Raw genomic sequence first — 25,831 nt, 5'->3', positions numbered from 1 at the left:
TAGTTAAAAATCAAATGGCAAAACCTAATTGACTTTGTACAATATTACCCTCTTTTTATTTCATCAGCATTACAGAATCTATCTGAAGTCACGTGCTACAATCTGGAAGTTTACCAACTAGAGATATTGGTAAAACTAATTGAAAAAGCGTTTTCACTGGCGTCACTAATTATGTATCATAATTGAGGGAGACGTCATTACGGCCTCATAGTTAATATTGTCGATACATACAATGAAATTTTTTTCTATAAATCTTATTAAACCGCGACATCATACATAGAAATGTGACGTGAATTGATTTTGTTAGCAGCAAAACAGGACAATGGCAAAAATATAGCGTATTACTTTAATAATAGGAGGCATTCGTGTTGGGGGATGAAGAAGAATATCTAGCTACAGCAGCAAGATGAGGACCTGGGAAAGAAGAATATCTAGCCAGAGCAGCAAGATGGGGACCTGCGAACTTGAATGACAAACAAATAACAAGCCATTAATAAAATTAACATTTTACTGGGATGACCAATCATTCGGCAAGTTAATAATAATCGACTGTTTTGTTGGAATCAATCATTGAAGCATCATTGTGTGTAAGTAATATTAATAATTAATAAGGTGAGTATGTGTTATGTATTTATGAATTCCTCCGTTTTCCAAGTCTCCCCCCCCCTCATCTCAAGTGGTTGGTGTCTAATAGAGAAGAAGAATCCTTTGGGCATCATGTCTATACCCAATTTGTGGATTCATATTAACATCTTGAAGAAAAATGAATCTTCATTTTGTTGGTCAATCGACTTTCTATGGCTAACAATTCACCTGTTAATGTTACGAAGCCACTACTTGTTTCATCGGATTTGGGTCACAAAAATCCGTGCAAATCTTCGGATGATATATCATCAATATTTGCTCATTTTTACGAACAACAATACGGAGTAAGGATCCGATCATTAAGATAATTAATTGAGTAAACCTGAATACAATACATGGTAGATGGATATTAGAAATTGCCATTTCAAAAGCACTTTTCATCCGTTGATCTATCTGGCAATGTATTCCATAAAACCAAAATTGAACAATCAAGAAAAAATGAAGAGTCAATTTCTACAGTCTGAATCAATTCATGAAATGGGATCATATGAATGAGTAACAATCAGTGGCTTCTACCCTGTATGAAGATTTTTCACTTTATTATTGAATGGATTCTTTTATCTTTATTATCACCGTACAAAATATATACGATGATAGTGCGATTTGTTTCAATTATATTCAGATACGGAGGATTGCGATGGACATTTACTTGTATCCATCATGTCCCTCGTTAAAAACAAGTATGTTGGATCAAAATAACTTGAAATTGAATTCATATTGTTTGTCGAATATAGAGGGATTTCCTGGCTTGGACTACTCTATTGGTAATACAACATATCATTCATCAAAATAGTTTTAGAATGTACTAAGTTATTAAATGTTACTCTGACAACTTATCTATTCAGAAGAGCAGTCAATATGTTACTACTTGTGAGAAAAATCGTCATTTAACAACTGAGAATCATTTTACTTTTTTTAAATTTATTTGGTTACATACTATTGGCTTAACATAATTAAAAGGATTATCTTTGATGGAACAATTCTCGAAATAAAATTTGAATCTCTGGCAATTTTAGTTCAGACTGAAGTTAGTTTGACAACAATGAATCTACTCAAAGCTCTCAAAAAAATTTAAATTGTATTTTTGATCAGGAAATGTGAGGGAAAATATATCAGAATTAGATTGATCAACATGAAGTCATAACATAATGGAAAAATGAAATTTACGAATATATCGATCATCTCACACTTATTTTGCTCAAATCCAGATGATTAACTGACAAGATTAATCACACATTTATTTACCAATATACAAAGTATATTTATGTTTCAAACCCTATTGTTTTACATGTTTGAGGAGAAAGACTTAACATATCTGCTCGTATAGCTTATGAGGAACCTAAAAATTATTGAAAAAAGGATTTATTAATCAATCGGAAGAAGTGGGTTAAAACGATGATAAGTCAATCATGGAGTACAATATGATTTTAAAACTAGGCACTACATCCAATGGACAGTGCTCAAAATGAATATATTATGGAATACATGAATGTTTTAATGGCAACTCAAGTTATAATACATTTCATAATTGTTAATTAACTTGCTGAGTTTCGGTGTTCCCTTGGACAAATACAGGATTATATGTGATATTTGAAAAACTACGTCATAATTATTTCAGCACCTACTTTGTCATCAATAAACAAAGGATCATTTTAATTGTGGAATATAGCGGCTGAAAATTTTGCAAGTACATTGGAAATGTTGATCCTGAAATGTATTTAACTAATTACACTTTGCGGTATTCAGAAACTTAGCTATTTTGTGAGTTTAATCATCACTCGAAATAACGAGCTACGGAAATGTCATATCAATCGGGGACACTCTGATTTCGACAGCTCATCTTGTAGTGGAGAAGAACAAACAAATCATGTTCAGACAACTGCGTATTTGCATGTGAAATGTAACTTAGAGTTATATTTGTTGGTCCTTGTTGGATTATGAGTAAAATTGGGGATTGACAGACTGATTGCTGATATCCTTGTTTATTCCCTCATCCCCCTCCTCCCTTCTCACAGCTGATTGTAGCTGATATCCTCCAAAATATTCTTCAAATTTTCAGGGTTATCATGTTGATTTTTGGTTTCTTTTTTATAACATGCCCATTATATTATTTTTATCACTAGTTTACTTTAATCTCACCTGCGTCATCAATGTGTGAATGTATCTTACAATATCTACATGACAAACAAATTACTATACAAACTGTGAAGTCTTAAAAAGTGTAATTTCATGATTATCAAACACAAAAGTTAAGCAAATGTACCTTCTACTCATGTAAAGGTGAGCTTACACTTTGATGAGGAAGTTAAAAATGCATATAACGCGTCTGCCCAATGTTACCCATTTTTCTTCATTTTTACCAAGTGACGAATGCTTTATATTCTACATGAGTCAATCAATGGGTGAACCCGTATTAATTCCTTCCACTATCAACATTTTTTTAAACACATTTTCTGTAATCAACATGTGTAATCTCAACTAGTTTTCTTGTATAGCCTCATCAACTATTAAAAAGTGCGTCAAAATAGTGATTTGAGTTGTGGAAAGATAAAAAAAAGTTAGTCTGAGCCATTTCATATGTTTACTGAAGTCTTATGTTATTTGTTCCAGTTTTTGTCCCTCAATTCATTGACAATGGTTGCCTTATGGTTTGTTATATTAGTGCTAAATCCGTCAAAAAGAAAAAAAAATCAACTCTTTGTTTTCGACAAGTTTCCTCTTAAACGCTGCATAATACTCGGATAACATTATTTATATCGTCTTACCTTGTGTGTACAACTAAGGATCACAGGGTAAAAATGATACCCATGGTGTCGTATCTGTAACAGCAGTGTAAAAAGACATGTAAAAACGTGGTTTCTTGTGTAATTACTCATAGGTGGGTCACTATCGATGAGTCTTTCTCTTTTTGTGAGAGTACATAACATGAGCTAGTGATATTTGAGCAAAATAAATAGTTTCTTGTGATCTCATCATCTGTCTGCAAGAAATGCTTATAATTTCGTCACTTGTCATTATAAATTGTTTGTTCCTTGTACTCTCACTCATCATCAGAGGTACCGGAACTAATTCAAAACTAGAGGTAAATTTCATAAAAATGACGTCATATATTGGTGACAATATAATGAAGCAATTTTTCTTTCATATTGTATTTTATGAAGTAGGAGCCTTCCCTATTTTGGAGTCTTTACTTATTACTCAACTATAGAGAAATGAAAATGTGAGGGTATATAATCTACTTGTACAATTGTATCCTTTCACGCTTAAAAATGCGCGATTTTCTACTTCTTTACCCATCAATAACTTACGTACATCATTCTATACTTTTGAACATTATTCGGAATTAGGGCTAAGTAGCTACAAATTTCTCACGGATATTAAAATACTCCGGTTCTAACCACGTTCAAAGTCCAATTACTTGTATTAACTTGGTTCGGATTTTTTTTTCCTTGACTTTTGATCGGACTTTTTTTTTTTTTTTGGTTTTAGTTCGTTTGTGTTCAGAAATACGCCATTCCTAAACTTGTTGATTGGTTTGCATATCAATTTCGTAAGCCTATGTTTAATAACCACTGTTGTATAAATGAGTAGTTGAAATTGACTGGTTTTTAGGGTTCAGGTTTGCATGTATTCTGTATATTTAGGTGATTGAGCTTTTTCAAAGAAAGTTCCATTTTTTTCGGAACTACATGAGTGGCAACATGTTTCATGCCCAAGTAATCATTTAAAATACTATAAATTGATTTGTGAGGGACATATAGTGCATTGATTACTATCTCTTTCCAACATAAAATACAATTATAGTCATTACTTTGGCGATGTCAACTTTGGTTTAAGACCTTGATCACCAACAAGAGCATGGGAAACATCTTACCATATTTTACCCACATTTGAATGCCTTGTATTTCTCAGATCCACGTGTTTTTGATAATATAGACTTACCTTATCGAAATTCCATTTACAATGACAAGTTTGAAACTAATTCTCTATTCAATATTTTTTTCTCTTCTAAAAATCACTTTGGAAGAACTGACAACTTCGAGATATATAAACCAATAGAAACTATCTAAGATTGCGCTCAAAATCAGCTTAGAGAACAGTTGTGTTAACCTAGTGATTAAGAAATTCCAAAAATTTCTTTCCGCGAACAGCAGGGTATGTTTCTGTATAGTGCTGAACCGTATATCAAATTTGAATTTTTGTTGTGTCCTCTTTTCCTTCATTTGAATATACCAATTAAAAGAAAACTAGCACGCGTTTAGGGAATATTTTATGCTACTCTGTAGATGGATAATGATAGAGAAAGAGAACATTACAAACCTGATTTAAGTAGCTGAATTATAAATCACTTTCTATAGCAATAATATAATTCCACTGTTTTTCCAGACTTTTGATACCTTTTCTCAGAGAATGCTTCACCTTTAGTAGTAAAATTTGATTCAACGGTTTTTTCTTTATCGTGTGAACCTTTTTTCTTGATATTGTTATCAGATAATCCAATTCGTAATCAAGGTGTTGCTTATGCTTTTCTTGCCCTCCAAAAGAATACTAAGAAGCAAATACCGTCTAAGTTCCTAAATATAGAGGTCTTGTTGAGGATAAAGAGGAGATCTTCTATTGAATTTTGTGTTTCCGAACACAAAGGCCTGCTTTCGCCTCTTAACTCTGTTGACCCTCTTTTAGACGATTGATGAATTCTGTTTTTCACTCATTAATATATACCAATACAAAAACAATAAAAAGTCCCCAACCATCCGTTCGTTGTTATTAGTATTGTGTAGGTCCTTATTTATTCAGTCCAGTCAGAGAACCGGTCCTAGGCGCTGTCAATTATTGGGACGGGTCCTTAGGACTGTCGGTCCTTGGAATTTTTCCTAAAAATGTCTATATTTTATTAAGCCAAATAAGATATTTGTGATATGTATTGAGATTATTGCACATCTCTTATTTTTTGCTTTAAAATACAATATAATACGAACATATATATTCTTAGTTATATAATTTATGCATTTATATAACGGAATAATTAAAAAAAAGGAAAAACACTTTGAAAGACGCCCTGAGGAATCGATTTTACCTACCTTCTTTAAGGACCAACAAGAAAACCTAGACCGCAGTCCTCGGTCTTAAATAGGGGCAGACACCAAACTAACTGTAATGACCCTAAATGAGCAAACACAGCGTCTAGATAGAAACAAAGAACCATTCTTAGAAGTTTGAATGTCAACTATTTCTTTGTAACTTCTCTTTATGATCTGACTACTTTCTTTTGTCTCAGTCTGGAAAAAGAAAAACATTAGGCAAAAAACACAGAATTAATATTCTTGGTAATGGTCCATTATTATGGAAATGTTTTCCTGATATAAGAGCTGAGTTTGAGGAGAAAAATAATAAAAGTCATCCCTTTTTGGATTCTTTTTGAATGGTGACAGGAAAGGGAAATAACAATACAAAGTTCTACCATAACGCGTCAAAGAGTATAACCGTTACTAAGAGTAGCTACAATTCTCCTACCTTGACTGTTACTCTTAGAGTACCGCTGTTATACTCTGTGACGTCTAAATATGTCTGTCTTACCGAGGAGTTGGTAGGGTACATTAAATTGACAATTATGTCAAGTCCAAAAACATGATGACATAAACTTGCATTACTGTTAACCTTGGTGACAGGTACATTCGCGATAAGATATTCTACTGCAAGCCATTTTGATATGACAGTAAGCTATTAAAAAACGAAAATAAGTGTGATCACCCAGACAAAAAAAAATGTTTCGGAGGAGAGGAGCATAGTTGTCATGGTGGTTCATTTGATTAGCTGCAGCAGCTATAACATAAATGAAATAACCACAAACAAACTCCACTCTTTATTTAGAAAAGAGGGAGGAGTCATAGACAATGTTGATCCTCAATTATACTCTCAGTATCACCTACTTCAAAAACGATGACATTGAAGCACAACTAAACTGAACGTGGCAATCCTGACAGTTTGAAGAATGTTTGGGAGGAGAACAACTTATCATTCATGACGTTTCATTAGATTATTAGCGTGAAACTACCAATTATGTGAAATGAACATTCAGGCTGCCATTACAAAAAGCGCGCCATCTTTTATTACCATATTTTTAAACCTATGACCATATATGGTGTCAGATATTGAGGTAGAGTCAAGTCTAAAGGAAAAGACCAGTTATTACTATTTAGTTTGATCTGTTCAGATAAGTATTGGTTACTATTTATTGGCAATATCAAGTAGAATGAAACTAAAGAAAATGATAATAATTGTGTCTGTGCTCATTCAACTCCACAAAAATTGGAACTCTGCTATAGATTGAGACACTAAAGCTACAATTGTGTGACCGTGGGTCAAATCTGTTGTCAGTGACAGGCCGGGGATGTAGCAGCAGGACTCGGCTCCGGTCCACAAAGCTAAGCGGAGGCAAGAATGGCTGAAAAGCAATGCTTTTCCGTTCGTACCCTTCTCCTCTTGGCCTCCCTCATCACGTGATTTGAACCTGTTGGACTACTTTGTCTGGTCCTACGTGGAGATCTTGACCAACCGATCCTCCCATAACACCAAGCAGTCTCTCATCACCTGCATCAAGGATAAATTCAGTGAGATAGAAGCAGTGCAGATCCAAAATGCCTGTTCTCGGTTTCGTAGCGGTATTGAGGGGGTTTTGGCCGCAGAGGGCGGCTACATTGAATAGATAGCTGCTCTATATCCTAATAAAGATATTCGTTTTTATTTTATCAATAAATATTATAAAATAAGCTGGTAGTTTTTTTTTTTTTTTTAAGCGGCAGATTTTGTCCACGCACATGTCTGTTGCGAAAGACTAAATGTGAGAGGAAGATATAATTAGTAGCAATCTGAGAAAAGACGAAATCATCCTGGTGAGCGTAAGAGGAAAGAGTGGCATTCCGTATTAATACTTCTCTACTACCTGACCTTGAGATTACAACAGAATAAAATGAGAACAACGATACTAATATGTTTCAATTGTTGTTTGAGTAAAGTAATAAAGTTCGGGTTGTACAAATACAACTCCCATACATTATACCTCTCTATGAATAATTGAGACGAATTTTTTGAAAAAATCTTAAATTGTTTCCAAAAGATTGTTCTTACTTGAATAGATCTGGACCTTCCTGAACCGCTGAAATGATTTACCACATTCCCAATTGAATGAGACTTTTAAAGCGATAAAGGAAAATATGAAGTGCACATTGATTTAGATTCAATTCACAGATACGCTCTTTGGAAATGGTCTGTGCAATTCTTCAAATACTTAATATATATGTATATTTTTGAAGCACTTACTTGTGTTTGTTATCAACAGTAGATGATAAATTGTTCTATTCTATCATTTTTCAGACTATAAAAAAACGGAATGAATATCCATCGACCTCTCAGTTCTTCAGGTTCAAACCAGAACAAAAGAAAAGGAGGCAGCAGTAGTAACTCCTTAGGATCTTCAAGTTCCAAAAAGTTTAGGAAGGATTCGTGTTCAAGTGAGCAAACTGTCAAATTAAAAGATGCACTTAATGCCGAAATCAAAATTATCCCGACGAAGACTGAAGATAAAAAAAGAATCGGATAAGAAATGCTCTCTTTGCAATTCCTCCAAACACCTTCTAAGAGTTGAAGAAGGACTCAAGTTTCGAGTCAATGAAGCAATTGATATTGAACTCTATCTAAATGACCTCTTATCTGAGGCCGACAAAATATCCATCGTAAAGCCCATATTACTTTGTCCTCTTTGTTATAATATTGTTAAGAAATATATAGAGCAGAAGAGTCGTATAGCCTCATTAGAAGCTGCTCGTTGCTTGGATGACTCAAACTATCATCGTAAAAAGTTATCTGATTTAGAGATAAAGGAAAAAGCCTTTAATGCAAAAGTTGCTGTTCGATTAAAAAAACTCCAAGAAGACAATGACGTCAGGAAATCCTCAACTGATAAAGTTACGAGGGTTACAAAAAAGTCCAATGCTAGCTCTATGACAGATCCCATTCAGTCAGGAGGAGCTGATGTAGAAACATACCAATTACTACTGGGCGAAAGAGACAAGGAACTGGCTAAACTTGATAGGTATCTCAAGTCAACTGCAAAAGTAAAGGATTTGGCAATAGAAGCACAAAATAAAATGAAGAAAAAAAATGACGATCTGGAGAAAAAAATTCAAAATCTCGAAAAAGCAGTTAATCTAAATGGTAACGAAAAGACTCTAATTGATGAAATATGTAGGATGAATGATAATCTGGACATATTTAAATCTGAAAACGACATTCTGAACAAGGCAAATAGCAAGTTGGTTTCAGAAGTTGAGGAAATACGCGAGAAAATGATTTCATTAGAAAAGATACAAGCTACTTCAGAAGAGCTTGCAAAGAAGTTATCGCTTGAAAAGTCCAACGTTGATAAATGTCTCTTGGAAACCAATTTGGTGCTCAAAGAGAAGGAAGATGAGCTGTCAGAAAAGGGGGACAAAATTGAGGCATTAAATGAGGAGTTAATTAAACTGAAAAAGGATCTGAGGAATTGTATTCAAGTTTCTTCTAATTTAGTCAATTCTAAGAGCATATCTAGTCTCAAAGAAGAAATAGCTAAAAAGGACATTGCCCTAAAACAAACCAAAGGAAAAATTTCCGAAAGGGAAGCTGAACTTACTACTAAAGCTAAACGAATTATTTCATTTAAAATTGAGAAATCAAAATTAGAGAAACGAATCATGGAATTTGAAAAAATATTTTCGAATTCTTCGGATTTGTCAAGTAAACAAGTCACTGTTAAATTGAAGGAGCAAGCAGATATTGTATCCAAGCTAAAAACTGATTTGATAAATGCAAATAAAGAGATAGAGTCCAGAGAAATAGATAATGCTGAAACTTTGGCCTTATTAAACTCTGAAATGAAGGAATTAAAGAAAGATTTAGTTACAAAAAATGAAAAATTAAAGACCTTAGACTCATCCACCTCTTCTTTAAAAATATCTCTTACCAAGATTGAGGGTGAAAAAAATAATCTAGTATCTGTGCTACAAACAATACGAGGACTCGAAAATAAAAGATCTGAACCCTCTTTTAGTAGTAACGACTCTATTCCTACTCACCTTAACAATAGTAACAATAGAATAGTGGATAAAATGCCGTTTAATCCATTAAATGCGACTGATGTCTTTGGAGTTGGAATAACCGTACTATCACAGAGTCATCAAAGGAAATGCTTTGTGCTCTCAAACAATCTTTTTCTTTCCTTTAGTCACACATATAGTCAATTTCGGGGAGGCACCTGTCGAGACAAAAATATCTTGAAAAAAATATATGACCATCAATGGGAGATTTTTTCTAAGCAATACAAGTCGGATGAACTCAGTGATATTTTGATATCCATATTGTTTTCCGAAACTTTTTTCTTTTTCTTTGGAAATCTACCCGAAGGAAAAATCCGGCGAAAGTTAAAGGAGACTGATAAATTGCTCAAAAATCCTACAAATATGAGTGAAGCAGCGGAAATTGTAGTGACTACTCCCATACTTATTGATGTCCTTGATAATTCGCCAACCTCCTTAACATCAAGTGTTTCTACCACTAACTCCATTTCATCTGTGCCAAGTTTAGTCCCAAACCAAGGCAATTTTATTAGATTGAGATCTGATTTGGTGGCAACGACGTCTAATAGGTCGACTTCTTTGAATTCTATTCTCAACTCCAATCCCCTTATCTCTCATCCTACCCGTAATTTTTTTGGTAATATCCCTAATGGCTCTGCCAATCTTCCTCCACGTCTTCCACCTCCTCCTCCCATTCAACAGGCAATGATCCCAATGGTCCGTGATCTGCAAATGTCTTATAGTAATCAAATTCCTTTACAGCCGATTGATCATATTAACCACACAGCCCTACCCAACGCAAGGCTACATCTTTGAGTAGTATTCTTGCCATATATTTTTGTGGAACACTTAAGTACAAATTTAATCGATATTTTTTTTGATTTCCTTTTATTACCTCTACGTCAGGTATTTCCAAACCCTGAGAAGTTGCATCCCCTTACATTTTTTTTTGAAATACTAAAATCAAATCTTAATTTTATTCTTCTTGAAATAATTTTTGGATAATTAAAAATAAAAATGGCCTTTGATTCCTTTCCCTATCCTTTTTGTTTCGCCCCTCCTAATAATCTAGTATTCGTGCTTGAAAATAAAATATAATTCCTGCTCCAAGTCAATGTCAGATTACAAATGATCAAATGATAAATTATGTAAGGGCTTGAGTAAATTATTAATATATATTTTGTTCAATAAAAAAATAACATCTCAATTAAAATTCGGTTTATTAATTAGATTCGGGGAGAGTAGCTTTTAACTTATGAGTGATGAAGGGATGTGTGTAAAGAAAAAACTAAGTTCAGAGATTAGAAAAGGAAAAAATGTTGTTGAGTGTGCTCTTTCTTCTCTCTTTGTGTTCAATATTTAATAAGTAGTGGGGTTGTTAACAAACCCCTCTAAAACAGAAGTTGGGTGATTTTTTTTAGCGTTACCTCAAAAAAAAATTCTAATAAAATTAATTTACCCTTAACTAGTCCAGGGGCATTCCATAGCTATTGACAAAAAATTATTTTTTTTGGAAAAAAATGTCATATATTAAATTTTTTAGAAAAGAATTTCAAAAATCTACAGCTATTCACAAAAGTTTTAATTTTTTTTCAAAAAATCTATACCTGTTCAGGAAAAATTTCTTTTTTACCCCTAATTTCGCGTAAAATTTTTTCACCCTGAGCAAAAAATTCCTTTCTTTTTTTTTTTGGGGGAGCTACAGCCCCTGGAGTGGCATGCTGTTTATTTCATTTAACAAAAGGATATAGTACTCCCATTTCCTCCAAAATTTGCTAATCTCAGACCACTGGTCTAAAAGAAGAATTATCGTCTATCTTTGGTGTACATTGATTTAAAAATGTTACATTGAATTAAAAATGTATAATAAAATAAATGTAATTATAATATTTTCCCTGTACTAATGATATTTTAAATGTAGAAAGGCCTCGTCTTTATAGAAGTAATTCATTTTAACCCCCCAAAATCATATAACATGCAGCTGATATTAACAGATGTCTTAATTCAGTAATGCCATATTTATTGCCCCCGCATTCTCCTTGTGCTCTTACAAAAAACCCTCTCTAGCTATGAGATAAGAGAAATAAATACATGTTTCTCACCCTATCAAGCAATTATATATGTAGGAATTACTGCGATGTCGATCTTCAATTCTGCTCCAAGTACAAAAAGGACTTATGCTTATAACTCTTCAACAAATTCTCATTCGTCTTTCACGCACTAATTATTATGTTATACTTATAAATCATAATTGCTCTTAATGAATAATGATAAAAAATATATTTTGGTAGCTTTCATTATAATATTATACCAGAGTAGGTTGCCCGGAACAAGAAATTAAAATTATTTAAGGAATGTTCTATAATAATTCTTAATATAAAACATGAAATAAAGAGCGTAAAATTTTAAGAACTATTCTCATGCTTATTTTATGAGTTTGAAAATCCTCCTAATATCCCGACGTATAGCCCGGCCCTCAGGTGGTACTGGTAAAGTACTAAAAAATGCTATAAATGTTACCAGAACCGTTTCTGGAGCCATAAGAACCTACAGTAAAAAATCAGGAAAATTAATACACTGGTTGGGCCGTGATTGAAGGACAAACATACAAAAAGATATGGTATCACTGAATTAAGACTATTGTTAAAATCAGGTGCCTGTTTAGTTTTTTGGGTGGAGAAAATAAATTACTGTTTTAAAATTAGTTTTAAAATCAATTTACAGATTTACAATTTAAGATAAGCGAGAATTCTTATTGAGGAGGGAGATTTTAACCCCCCCACGACATATAAAATAATGAACTTACAAGGAGGAAGAGCACACCAATCAAACTTAGTTTTTTCTTTTCAAAAATCTCTCCTTTATAATAATAAAATTTATATAAACCTATGGTAAGGATGTACTTTTTAAATGGTTATTTATAATGGGGTGTTTCATTCAGTGATGCATAAAACATGTCCTATTCAGGATCGACATCGAAGTAATTCTTGCCAATTTCCTTGTTTATTTCCTTCCTCCCTCCTCACAGCTGATTGATGCTGATCAAATGAAACTTTATCACAGCTCAGCTGCTTTTCTCCAAAATATTCTTTAAATTATTCGGGTTACCATTCTGTTTTTTTCTGTTTCTTATTTTAAAACATGACCATTATAAACACATTTCCGTCACTTAACACAATATTTCGTTCCAGAGAGCTGACAGTACCAGCTAAACCTTGATTTAATAAAATCACTCTGTACTTGCACACTTAAGTATCTCTTTTTCTAATTCCCCTGAAGATGCCTTGCAATTGACGATGTTCCAATAAGCTCTTACAAAGGATAGACGGTTGCACGTAATTTTCCATGTAAGGTGTGATGAGGAGTAATATTGAAGAGCAGATTCCATGAAAAGTCAGTAAAACGTTGATTAAATCAATAGGTGTTGGATATACTGATTTTAGGTTAACTTGTCGGCAATTTTGAGGACCTTATATTTTTCCATCTCAAACAAATCAACATGAACTTTTGAAGTAGTGGATACTATGAAAAAAAAAAAAGAAGAAGAAAAAGACTAGTGATCTCTTAATGAAGATGATAATCCCAAATTGATTGTAAACGAAAAGGGTTTATTAAGATGATTAGGCGAAGTTAAAGTTATGCAATCAATTAACACCTGACGATATAGTGCAGGCTTGTGTTGTGCCAATCGAGGGATGATACTAAATAGCCTGGTGAATACAGCCTAAGAGTTGAGCAGAGTAAGTTAACAGATATATATCTTTTTTTTCCCGTTGCTGAGGGTCGAGATTGAGTTGACTTCCTACCTCTATAGAATCAACACGTCACTCGTTTTGTCTTGGAGTTTATTCTTTTTAGAGGGGCTTAAAGTTCATTTTCACATTTTTATTATGTTAATGAGTGTATAAGCAAAGTTGACAATCCTGTAGAGAAAAACACGCTCAATGAGGGAGGGGGGGGGGAGAAAGACTGATTGTATAATTGCTTAAAATTTGTTCCCTTCTCCTTGCACGCTTTTGTATCCTTACCCAAATTATCAACCTTAGTTATAAGTATAGTTGATAATATTGTAGAGAAAAACGCGTGCAAGGAGAAGGGGGAAAAAAATACATATGGTATCATTGTTTAAAATACTGATGTGATTATCATCTGCCTGCTTTATTATGATTTTTGAGGGTATAACGAAAGTATTTATTTGCAAAATGTTTCATGAAGATATACTACGTATAATTTGACTTAGACCTTTTTTTCCCGTTACAGTAGATTTTGTAACGTCACACTCCATGAAGTTGTAATTCATTATGAACATTATTCTCAGAATAATAGCTAATGAAACGACAAAGTAGAGTATTTCGAAATATATTTGAAGTTCCAAGTTTAAAAAGAAGGCTTTAATTAAATATAATCTACATAATAAAAAATATTCCATCATACATTTAATGTTAAATATACAAAATTAAACAATTGGAATCATATAACTAATAACAATATATCATATATACAGAATATTGAAATAATAGATTGATCCAAATAATATTTTCTTGTTCTGACATCGGAATCCAGTTAAATATGTCATAACTTTAGGTTGCAAAACACAAGCGAGACGTGGAGTTTAATCAAAAAGATAATCACCCCTCTTCTTCATGTGGAAGTTGCTATATACAATTGTGCACAGGATAGATATATCTCTACCGATGAGATCTAACTAATTATTAATAATAAATTAAATGTCAAAATCATAAAATTAGACAATAAATATACTAATAAAAAAAATGTTAGAAATAAATCCATCTTAAAGATTTAGAGCAAAAGCTAATTATGTAGTAATTTCTGGCGATATTACTCCTTATTAAGAGCATCAAAAAAGATATTTTCCCCGTTATTTATGCTTATATAACAACATACTATTATCATGAAGGATATACACAATTGCTAATTATAAGGCTACACCCAATGTAACTACCCCTGTTGCTGTGACCATTTAAGCAGTTGTTTTTGCCTTTTATGAGTTTTTTGAACACCATTTCTTGGAGCCTATCAACCATAGCTAAGCCTTAAGTGATAAAAAAGCAATATTTATTGACTATGTAATATTGGAAAACCTAATTATCATACCCAAGTCTTAAAGCGAAGTAAGTAGTCTCAGACAAACTAGTTGCAAACCATCCAAAGCTACTACCCCCGTTGTTGTGACCATTTAAGCAGTTGTTTTTGCCCTTTACTGAGTTGTGTATTATAATACTTGATATGTTTAGCTAAAATAGAATCATATTTTATGGTTAGATTTAAAAAAAAAATGAATACTTACTGTGAGATAGTACAAAATTCAGAGTTCCATTTCGATATTCGTAAATACTTTTTACTGATAACTTGATCGTCATTTGGTGTGGATGACTCAAAACATTTTTGTATGTATTTCTATATATGACATCAGTACCAAGATCCTCCATTAATTTAATGATGGTTCCCCGGGAAGGGATAGGTTTACCAGTGTATTTCTCCATAATTTTTTTGAACATAGATGATTAGCAATGGATAAGGTTATATTACATGCATTAAGCATCTTTGTGAGATCAGAGTTAAAGTCTGACTTGATGTATTCATCATTAACTTGATTTTTATATGAATATCCATGCTCTTGATATGAGATGAGGATAATGAGTGGCGTGTAATTCTAGACAGGGGACTAAAGGCACATTTATATCGACAAAACCGACAAACCATCTGTTTCTCATCCGGTAAGTATTTTCCAAATTCCTGGGCCTCCATTTTCATAAACCCAGACAGAAGGCGACGTTATTTTAGGCATTTTATTCAGTTCTCTATCGACTATCACCATCTAATATTATATTAATATTGAATAATAAAGGCGGGAATGATAACGTTCTAGATTGACAGAAGAAGATGTATATTATTTAATCAATGATGCCATAAGTATTTCTTCTCTTCTCCTCGTCACGCTTTTCTATTCTTACCAAAATTATCACCCTTAATTATATTAGAAATGAAGGATAATAACATGAAAAATAATAATCAAAAGTGCAACTCTCAGCTGAAAAGAAAGAAAATAAGAGGTTTACAGAAATCACCATTGTTAGGAAAAAGTAAAAATACTGGACACATATTATATCGTATCATATCCACCACAGAGTCCTCCACAAAACCGTTATCTGACAAAAATATGCAGTAAATATCGGAACAATGTCCGAAGGGTTATCTTGAAAGATACCCCTCTCTTGCCAGCCTCGTGTAGAGAGGTGGAGAAAATTAGAGGGGAAAAAATTTGCGAAGAAAAGGTAATAAAAAATACTGGACACATATTATATACGTATCATATCCACCACAGAGTCCTCCACAAAACCGTTATCTGACAATGAAGGTTGCCGCTACACTAACAAAAGAGCGGCTATGCATGTCGGTAATTACGCTACGGAACAATAAGTCCGAAGGGTTATCTTCTCTTGCCAGCCTCGTGTAGAGAGGTGGAGAAAATTAGAGGGGAAAAAATGCCAAGAAAAGGCTTACCGGCTTCATCAGAGGTGTCATAGGAAACATTTGCGATGAGGTACTTGCTCAGACCATTGCATATCAATGTAACTCTCTTCCTGTTAGGGGTAAGGTTGAACAGACCAAATCGGAAATAACAGAGTTAGGAAAAGGCCTACACCTTGACGTGGAACAAGCAGCATTGGACAACCTGCAAGCTATTAACTTTACCCTAAAAGTGGCTTCTGCGCGAAAGGTGCGCTTTCAGGACCCTCGGAACGCCCCTGTAACTCAAGAAAGTGAGGAAATTGGGGAAAAGGTGATAGACCAAGATGAAAATTGTAAACCCTGTGTTGATAAGTCTAATCAACACACAACAACTACGATTGTTTATGATTGTGCAAGAAGTACCACGGAGGAAATTGTAAATGTCTGTGTTGATGCTGGCGCTGATAAAAATAACTGTAAAGATACTCCAAAGGCCAAGGAAACTGGCAGTGTCAAAGAAACTGATACTGAGGACCACGGAATGCCAGGAGAAGACATTCTAAATCAAGCAGCAGGTGTGAAAGGCTCTGGAAAAAATTCAAATATATATTCAAAAAGTTGTGATGGCAAAAAGCAATCCCAAAAAGATATGTTCTTCGATTTGGTTGCCAAACAAAAATGAAAGAAATACAAGAATGATTAGCTGCTCTTATATCAAGAGGATGAAGATCTTCTTATTCTTAAATTTATGAAATGTACAAAAATATTAAAGAAATTATTGATAATAACATTAAAATTAAGTAGGACTTTAGATCAACTTCTACTGTAGTAACACTTATACCCCTTTGTGTGGCCGTGTTCTTTGCCGTATGTATGTAATGTTTTGTAATGTATGCATATTTGTATTATTTTATAATGTATGTATGCACAATGGTAAACAGCAATAAATTCTTAACTAACTTGAGGGTCGAGATTCGATGACAAATTTTCAATAAGCTTACCTATTAAAATCATTCAATGCATTGTAAATGGTATCTTGAATTGACGGAGAACTAAGAAATTTCATATAAGCTAATATATTTTAAAGCTTACTGATAGAAGTAATCTTCTCTTCAACTGTTACATGTTGAATAATATTATGATTCACCTTGATATTCTTATGAAAGAGTTAGAAAATCAGATCCATTCGAATAGAAAAAGTGAATAATATTTCAAGGAAGCTTTGGCGTGAGCCTTCCAAGCAATAAAAGTATTTGTTTTTCTATAAAGGATATTAGCCGGAAGTATTTCTGTAGCAACTTTTGAACATAAATCATAAAAGTCTGCCACATAGTTATGTTTGTAAGTAGATAATTACTTAAAAAGATTTGGGAAAAGTTTCGGGATAGAAGATGGGTTCAATGATCGATTCTTGAGACTGATATCTAGCAATTTTTTCCTCTATTTCAGAGCTTATATCGACTTTCTGTAACAAAATCATGGTCTTGAAAATGAAGAGAGTAAATGCATAAATTGTTAGAATATGCAAGTTTGTCTAGAAATTGCTCTAATCTAGGCACTTTTTAAGCATTCATCATGAGGGAATGAGTGTAGAGACACAGTAGGTTCTTTTGTTGCATTTTTATATGCACAGCGATAATTTGGTACACAACAGCATTATGAAAAAAGATCTGAAATATGATTTCAAATTTATTAGGTATATATATTATACAACGACGACCAAATAATTGTATTTCCTAATATCATTAATAGAATAATCGATGAAAAAAGAAATTATGGAGTCAGTTTATTCAAATTGTATCAATTTTCTCACACACTTCCTTGAATTACAGTCTTGACAATATTGGCTTCTCAATAATTATGATATTTTGTGATATAGAGTGAATAATCAAGGATTGCATCCAAATTAAAGAACCTAACCTGCAAAGGAAAAAGCGTGCGATTAGGGGTGTGAGTCTTCCATGTGTCGAAAATTTTGTGCAGAGATACAAGGAATACTAAAACATCTAGAAGCACAGAGCTCATTTTTTCCCACACACAGAGGCCATCCTTCTTCCTTAGTGTTATTACTTATTACAAACGTGGTTCACAAAAGTTAATTAATTTCATATTATTTTTAAAAATGATTACTTAATTAATCATTCATCATTAATGATAAAAATCGTATGTATTTTAGGCATTTTAGAAAGCGTGTGTTATGTATTTTGTGCAGTCGTCTTTTTTGTGCTGTGTAAATTAAGTTCGGATTTAGTGAGTTGGGGGCATATTTTAGCCTTTTTATAAGTGTAAAAAGGGTTTCAAAAGCTAAAAGTCCCTTTTTCCGTCGTTATTTTTGGAAAACAGTGTATTGAGGTCAGTTTCTGAGAGTCAAAGATTGTCTCCTGAGATCCCTATTTTTTATTGTTCTCCATCTATATTTTATTTTCATATATACATATTAAATAACTTTCTTTATTTAATTATAAAGAAATAGTCGGAACTTTAAAAAAAATATGCCCATTAAACCTCCCGATTATAATATCAGGAAATCATCGAGGATTGATGGAAGAGGTTACTCACATGTCTTAAAGGAAATTAAAAACATTCATAGAAATGCAGCGGTTCGTGTGAACCTGGATAATAACTTTAAAGAGGAGACTTTTGTGCTCATAATGGAAGATACGGAAGGTGTATGCTTTAGAGGAGATAATGTTAAACACATTGATATTTACGATATAGCAATGAAATATGGTTTTAATGAGCATGTAATTGCAGGAGATAATCATAGACTTAGTCTGGGGCAAGCTTGTTTTTATACTATAATCCCTATAGACGTTAGGGGTCGATTTGGTGTCTTAAAAAACACAATGTGATGAAAATAAAAAAATATGGAGGGTACAAGCGAGGATGTCACTTTTAAAATAAAAGGAATTGACAATGTTAATATTGATAAAAAGAAGAAATTGGTTGTGACGCTTATCAATACTTTCAGAAGAGTAAATGAGGCAAATATGGTTGAATGGTTGAAGCAATTTGGGGAAATTATAAATCACTATCCCAAAAAATAACCCAATTAATGACAAAGTGGAGGGAAAATATAAAAGTTATAGGGAGATTTGACGTGACAGTGACTACATCGTGGAAATTGTAGCTGATCCTTCATCTACACCTCAAATTTTACCTGTGCAAGGAAATTTAATTATGCTGAAATTTTCTGGAGTGAAACTTCAATGTCAAAAATGCTTTATTTTTGGAAATATGAAGCATTATTGCTTGGAAAAAAGACAAAAATGAAGATAAGTCTTCCAGAATTGATAAAGATCTTCTATTCAAAAACAAATTGAAGAGGTTAGTGAGACCCAAACTGCAGAAGAAAAAGATGAACATAAGTCTTCCGGAGTAAACAATGATCCGGCAAATGATGATGAAGAAAAAGTGCATACCAATTATTCGGATAAGGGAAACGAATGTTCTCTTTTAGAAAATGATAAGACGAATGATGGAGAAAGTAGAAAGCCAATAAACAATCCAAGCCTCATTTGGACGTCCATACAATTTTGGAAAGTCGTACTCGTGCTTCCTCTGTGGGAAAAAGAAGAAAACCATATACAGATCTTTCCCCTGTAGGAGAGAAGAAACAGTCAAAGAGCTCTGAGTCTAGTGCTTCTTGATAGTTGGTGTACCACCCTGTTATCCTTTCATTTATTTTTTACATTATTATAAAATGAAGATATCAAATAAAAAAATACAGACCCAAATTGACGACTTCTTTCCTAATAAAATTTCCAAGGAACAAAAATGGAAAATGGACATCAATATAATAAATTCTTTATATACAAGAAGGGGTATAGATAGAAGATCTAGAAGTTCAGTAATGAATCACCTCATGTCAATGGATCCTGACATCGTTTTCTTCAGGATATTAAATCAGAGATCTCTTCTTCTTGCTATAATAACTGTCCCATTTGGTTACCTAAAAGATTGCATTGTTTTTTAGTGGAAATTGATCTAATAGAGAAGTCTTGACTCTTTTTTAAAGAAAATCAAAAATGTTTCCTGTGTTAAAGAGTTCTCCAAAAAAAATTAGCATAAAATTAGAATTTCTTTAAATGGGATGAGTTTCAGTCTAATAAATGCCTATGGGCTGAAGGAAAGGTCTACTTCCTTTTTTTCAAGTAATTTTTAATACCCAAATACAGGATTCAACTCCATTCCTGCTAATTGGGGATTTAAATATTGATCTCCATAAATTTGATTAACACTATCCAAACCTTACGGCTCTACAAAATATAATTCTTAAGCTCAATCTTGTTGACTTGACAAAAAAATTCAATCCGGAAGAGGGTATTTCTTGGAGGAGAGGGAATCAGTCTTCCAGAATTGACTTGGCTTTGATTTCTTCTAACTTGATTCATATGGTAAAAAAACATTTTATAAGCCTGAACCTTCCTCTGATCATAAATTGATTTGCTTAGAATTACACAAACCTTATATAACTTCTCAATTAAGGATACCAAAATGGTTGATTGAAGACGATAAATACAAAACGAAATTAAAAAAGAATTGCTTCTAGGTTTTAATCACACATTGAAATGAAAATGCACTTTTTCATCAGACCAAGGAACTCAAAAGCTCATAAAAATAATTCATTCAACGACTTCACGGTTTCTTTTGGAAAATAGGAAAGAAGCAAGGTTATACGCCAGTCAATTGGATAATGTTCTCAATAATTGGTCAATTTTTGCACGCACGTATTGTGCGGATTCACTGAATTTCTTTAGAACTGCAGAAATTGATGAGGCCGAAATGAAAGAAAAAGTTACGCTGGAAGGGTCTGCATATAGAAAACTTAAGATTTTTTTTAAGAAAGACAGATTTTCTGCCCCGGCGTTAAAAAAATTACTCATGAAGGAAAAGTTATAACTAAACCGGTAGATGTGCTAGAACCGGACCAAAACGTGAAATTAATGGGTCACCAAAATGATGTCCCAATAAGTCCATTGTTACGCGCGCTGTGTGGCAAGTGGTACCGTCTTGTTGGAACCAAATATCGTGGAGACCATGTGCTTCAATTTGAGGTACCAAAAAGTCTGTTACCATGGCGTGATAACGTTCGCCGTTGACGGTAACATATTGGCTACACTCTTGGCTACGGCCACAATACTTTCTACGCTGCGAACAATTTGTACAGGTTGTTGTGGCGTATATCTTTCCATGAAGAATTGTAAAACAATATTGAGCAAAAATGACGTATCAATTTGACAGAACTCGCGCGCGCCATTCAAAAAATCCCTAGCGGAAAACACCGCTCGGTTTGAATCACCCTTTACTAGACCCTGCAAGGACTTTGGAAAACTATATAATAACACACTTCATGCGTTTGTGGACTGCCCCGCCACGTATATCCTTAAATATTTTGTATTCATAAATTTAAAAGGCCTGATGAATGGGGAAGAAAAATATGTTAAAGGTCTTGTTCTTTTTGGAATTTCAAAGAAGAAGGGTGGAACTTCTGATGTAAAAGGGATCTGGACTTTGCAATTCTTAATTGTAAAGCCCTCATCGCCAGCCGACTAACAAACTATTAGCTTATTCGGGAGGATGAGTTGAGAGGTATAATCTTGGCAGCTTCAGCCCGCTATGTCTCTTTCACAATGAAGATTCATAAATCAGGATGTCAGTCATGGAATTTTTCAGGGGAAGAAATCCAGTACCTTTTATCAACTTCACGGATTCATCGAAGTATTTTAAAAAAGGTATTAAGAAATTTTAACAAATATTTATCAAAATTGTTAATTTGCATGTTTACTGTTGTTTTTTTAAAGATTGATTTTTAGAATATTAGTTGAAATTCTACCCCGGAACTATAATGCTTTTTTATGTACTTTTTACGCAATTTCTCGGGTTTATTTATATATGTATGTTCTATATAATATATAAACCAAATAAAGAATGTTGAGAAAAAAAAATCATGTGTATTTTGGGCATGTTAAAAAAAAAAAGAAGAAGAAATGGCGTGGAGGAATAAGACTACACTGTTTATTTTATTTACACAATACGAGACTATTTATACTACGTAAAACACAGTACTTTAATACACTAAAGAACATACAAGAAAATAAGAACAAGAAAGGAAGTATGAAATACATAACATCACCCCCCAAGCACCAAATCCATGGCGGTGCTTAAACAGGTTCCTCTCCATGAACAGCAGCCTATAGATCCGCTCCATCCATGTCCAGGCGCGGACAAACTGTTTGTTCTTGCACATAAAATTTTTATCTCCATAGACGTGCCGTGCTCTCAGTACGCGCACCGGAGAAAGGAGGACAATACTCCTCATAGAGGTTTTAAGGACCCGAGCACCCTGCTCGTCCCTGGGAGAAATAACCTTCACCCTTATTGAGGTTTTAAAGACCCGAGCACCCTGCTCGCCCCTGGGAGAAATAACATTCACCCTTAACGAAGTTTTATAGACACGAGCACCCTGCTCGTCCCTGGGAGACATCTTGCTCGATGTACCCTCATCCAACTCGGGATGATCCAGGAGAGAGCCCGTTGCACATCCATTAACCAATGATGTGAACGGGAGAGTAGGAACAGCAGAGAACCAAAATTGCGTAGGACTAAATCCACTTTTAATTATGTGGTCCCTGACACGGACACACACTTCACTTCTTGTAAGTGACCAAGGTTCTCTCCCTTCCTCCACGAGGCCCAAACTGAGGCACAGTCCATATTGCTCCGCCTTCCGCAGACAAACGAGCGTTCTCCCTATCGACGAAAAAGGGCTACCCAACTCCAACAGGGCTAGCTTCACCGATGATCCCACAGCAGGGAGGTCACGTGATCCTGATCCCATCCTCGTCGCCAATGTTGCGTCTTGACGAACGAGAGAGTCAAACTTATTTATAATAGGAGAGATCCAGGATGATCAAGAGACATGAGGAGAATAATTCACGTGGGGGAATAATGTAACACTGTTTATAAGATCATATGTATCCTTTATAATACAAAACCATACTCTATTTTATTTACACAATACGAGACTATTTATACTACGTAAAACACAGTACTTTAATACACTAAAGAACATACAAGAAAATAAGAACAAGAAAGGAAGTTCGAAATACATAACAAAAATCAACATGGTATTAATCCTGACAATTTGAAAAATGTTTTGGAGGAGAGAAATTAGCTGTCATGTCATTTCATTACATCAGCTGTGACGAAGGAGGAGGAATACACAAGGTATTTGGAAGGAATGACTCCGATATCGATCTTCAATTATATTCTAAGTTCAACTAGGCCTTACAATTATAACTCTGCAAGAAATCCTCAGGGATTTGTCTTTTTTCTGTTTTTTATTGAAACACACACAAATGTCCTATCAGATTTTGAATATAATTGAATTTAGTAGTAAAGGAAGGTCACTACTCATGCGTTGAATAGTAATGGCAACATCTGAGGAAAAGAAAATTCATTCTTCAGATTACCAAGTCCAAAAAATTGGCGAGCTAAAAAATACACCGGATTACCATCACGATTCTTCATAGTCTATAAGTGTTCTGCTACTGAATGCAAGCATCCTATATTTACATGTCAAAGCATCCGGATGTGAGCTTTCAAATATTTTCTATAATAAATTCCAAAAAGCGGGGCAAATGGCTTACGTAAATGTCACGTTGAGCTAGAGATCAACAGCCAATACAAAACTATACAGCCTGTATTTTAGAATGACTGATTTTATTACTGATTCAATAGATAAATCTAGCAATAAAGGAAAATCGTTAAAATTAATTCGAGCAATGCTCTCTAATACCAGGATGACTCGATTTTTTCCCAATTTCTCTTTATGACTTTAGTAAAACTTCCGTTCTATTTAATTTATAGGTGTGTTTTTTGTAAAGTCTTCATACTGTTGTTAATTATCAATCCACCGACGATTGAAAGATGGTGTCATTCCATTAATGTGTCCAAATCTGGCAAGCTACATCTCATCATCTCCCAACCAACTCCAAGGCCAACATAGTCAACAACTAGTACAAAAAGATTGCAGTTGGAGAATGAGAGTCAAGAATTATGGGGTATACAATGTTTATGTTCTGTCAGGACAAGATCTCCAATACAAATTATATTCGAAATCATTGCTTCAGGGTTCTCGGTGCTCAAAATTTCAAAAGTTGCACTTGTTTAAATTATAAACTCAGATAAGAAGGGGCTAGACATTGCAGGGCATAGGGGGTAGAAGAAGACCTTTCCTTCAAAATTTTATGTAACCACATCGAACTGAATAAGAGCTTAGGGTCACTCTGCATTAATTCAAACACAATAATTAACTCTGTCACTGGAGCTATTACATCTGCCTTTCTTGACTAAATGGGCCATCAGGTAGAAAAAGAATCATTTGTGAACAGTTTATAATTTCTTCAACTCACTATAAATTAACCATGTTCAATTTGTCATTTATAATGGAACAAATGTCTCATCTCTTCAAATAGCCTATATATTTCTGTTTGCTTTGGCAACAAAATGTAAATATGAGGCTGGGAGAAGATGAAGAATGTCATTTATTTTCTCCAGCGTTTTGCCAATTAGGATAACGATATCTGGAAAGGAAACCGCCCACATTTAATTTTGGATTTTTGGTAATTTACCGAATGAAGATATCGAATTTAGAGTATAGTTCTTAGAAGGATGATTTGACGTTATGAAATCTATATTAATAAAGAGAAGCTTAGCTTTATGAGTCTTTGAATGATTGAATGTTTGAACCAAAAGAAGGGATTTCAGAGCTAAGGCATATAAATGTAGTGAATGTGGATTTTCCAGTCACTTAGCATATAAATAGATTTTAGTAGTTTGTAATGAGAAAAAAAAGAGCGCGAGGAGAAGGCGAGAGCGAGACATATGCTATACATAAATTAAAACCCTTGTTAATATCGGCTACCTGTTATATGATTTTTTTTTTTTTGGGGGTGAAAATTAATTATTTCTATAAAGACGAGAACTTTCTAGATTTAAAATATCCTAAGTACAGGGAAAATATTATAATTATGTTTAAATTCATATATATTCTCTTTTTACGCATTCTAAAACAATTGACAGCAAAGATAGACAATACTGCATACTTCAGAGGGAGAAGTTAACACTACGATAGTCGATTACATATAATGAATAAAAAAGAAGAAATCATATACAGTCGAGCGTGTATACAGGGTGCATTAAATATAATGTTCCCTAAAGTATATAATAAAAATATTTTTTATCTAAGAAGCAGCAATGTAGTATTAATCAAGGGTAATACAAATACTAGGTTGCGTGTCCTCTTTCTTACTTTTATATTCATTATTTATTAATAATTGTTGTACAACGTTTCCTTATAAGAAATACTATAGTTTGCCACTTACCTTAGTACAATATTGAATATACATGTAATTAATTTTATTAGTCAAATGCTTTAAAAAAGTTCCCCTCCCCTTGGATTGCAATTAATTGGTTTTTCATCTATCCTCCTACGAGCTCATATTTTCCCATTTGGATATCCTAGTCACACACCTTCTGTTCAAGGGATCTCGTCTCTGTGTGCCTCACTCGGTGAATCCTATCTTCTTTAATGG

General features: G+C 33.7%; 1 protein-coding gene and 2 long non-coding RNA genes across 4 annotated transcripts; 2 read left to right on the top strand and 1 right to left on the bottom strand.

Annotated features, from left to right (window-relative positions):
- Nucleotides 1–186: 186 nt before the first annotated feature.
- Nucleotides 187–10,971, top strand: LOC121128959 (uncharacterized). Of its 2 annotated transcripts, none has more exons than XM_040724581.2 (2): nt 187–587; nt 8,020–10,971. In XM_040724581.2, the coding sequence occupies exon 2, from the start codon at nt 8,181–8,183 to the stop codon at nt 10,572–10,574; it is 2,394 nt and encodes a 797-aa protein (XP_040580515.1). In that variant the 5' UTR covers nt 187–587; nt 8,020–8,180; the 3' UTR covers nt 10,575–10,971. The 2 variants fall into 2 exon arrangements, with proteins under 2 accessions (XP_040580515.1, XP_040580516.1); XM_040724582.2 differs by having other exon boundaries at nt 221–612.
- A 3,430-nt stretch (nt 10,972–14,401) lies between these two features.
- On the bottom strand, nt 14,402–15,697 carry LOC139907280 (uncharacterized). Its single transcript, XR_011783762.1, has 2 exons — nt 15,067–15,697; nt 14,402–15,013 (listed from the first exon to the last, which is right to left on the bottom strand). It is a non-coding gene; the product is annotated as an uncharacterized lncRNA (long non-coding RNA).
- Nucleotides 15,698–15,961: 264 nt separating this feature from the next.
- LOC139907178 (uncharacterized) lies at nt 15,962–17,217 on the top strand. The gene is made up of 2 exons (XR_011783616.1): nt 15,962–16,015; nt 16,241–17,217. It is a non-coding gene; the product is annotated as an uncharacterized lncRNA (long non-coding RNA).
- The last annotated feature ends 8,614 nt before the right edge of the window (nt 17,218–25,831 follow it).

The sequence above is a fragment of the Lepeophtheirus salmonis genome, chromosome 14 (genome assembly GCF_016086655.4).
Source record: "Lepeophtheirus salmonis chromosome 14, UVic_Lsal_1.4, whole genome shotgun sequence".
Lineage (NCBI taxonomy): Eukaryota > Metazoa > Arthropoda > Copepoda > Siphonostomatoida > Caligidae > Lepeophtheirus > Lepeophtheirus salmonis.
This window is presented reverse-complemented; position numbering and strand designations above follow the sequence as displayed.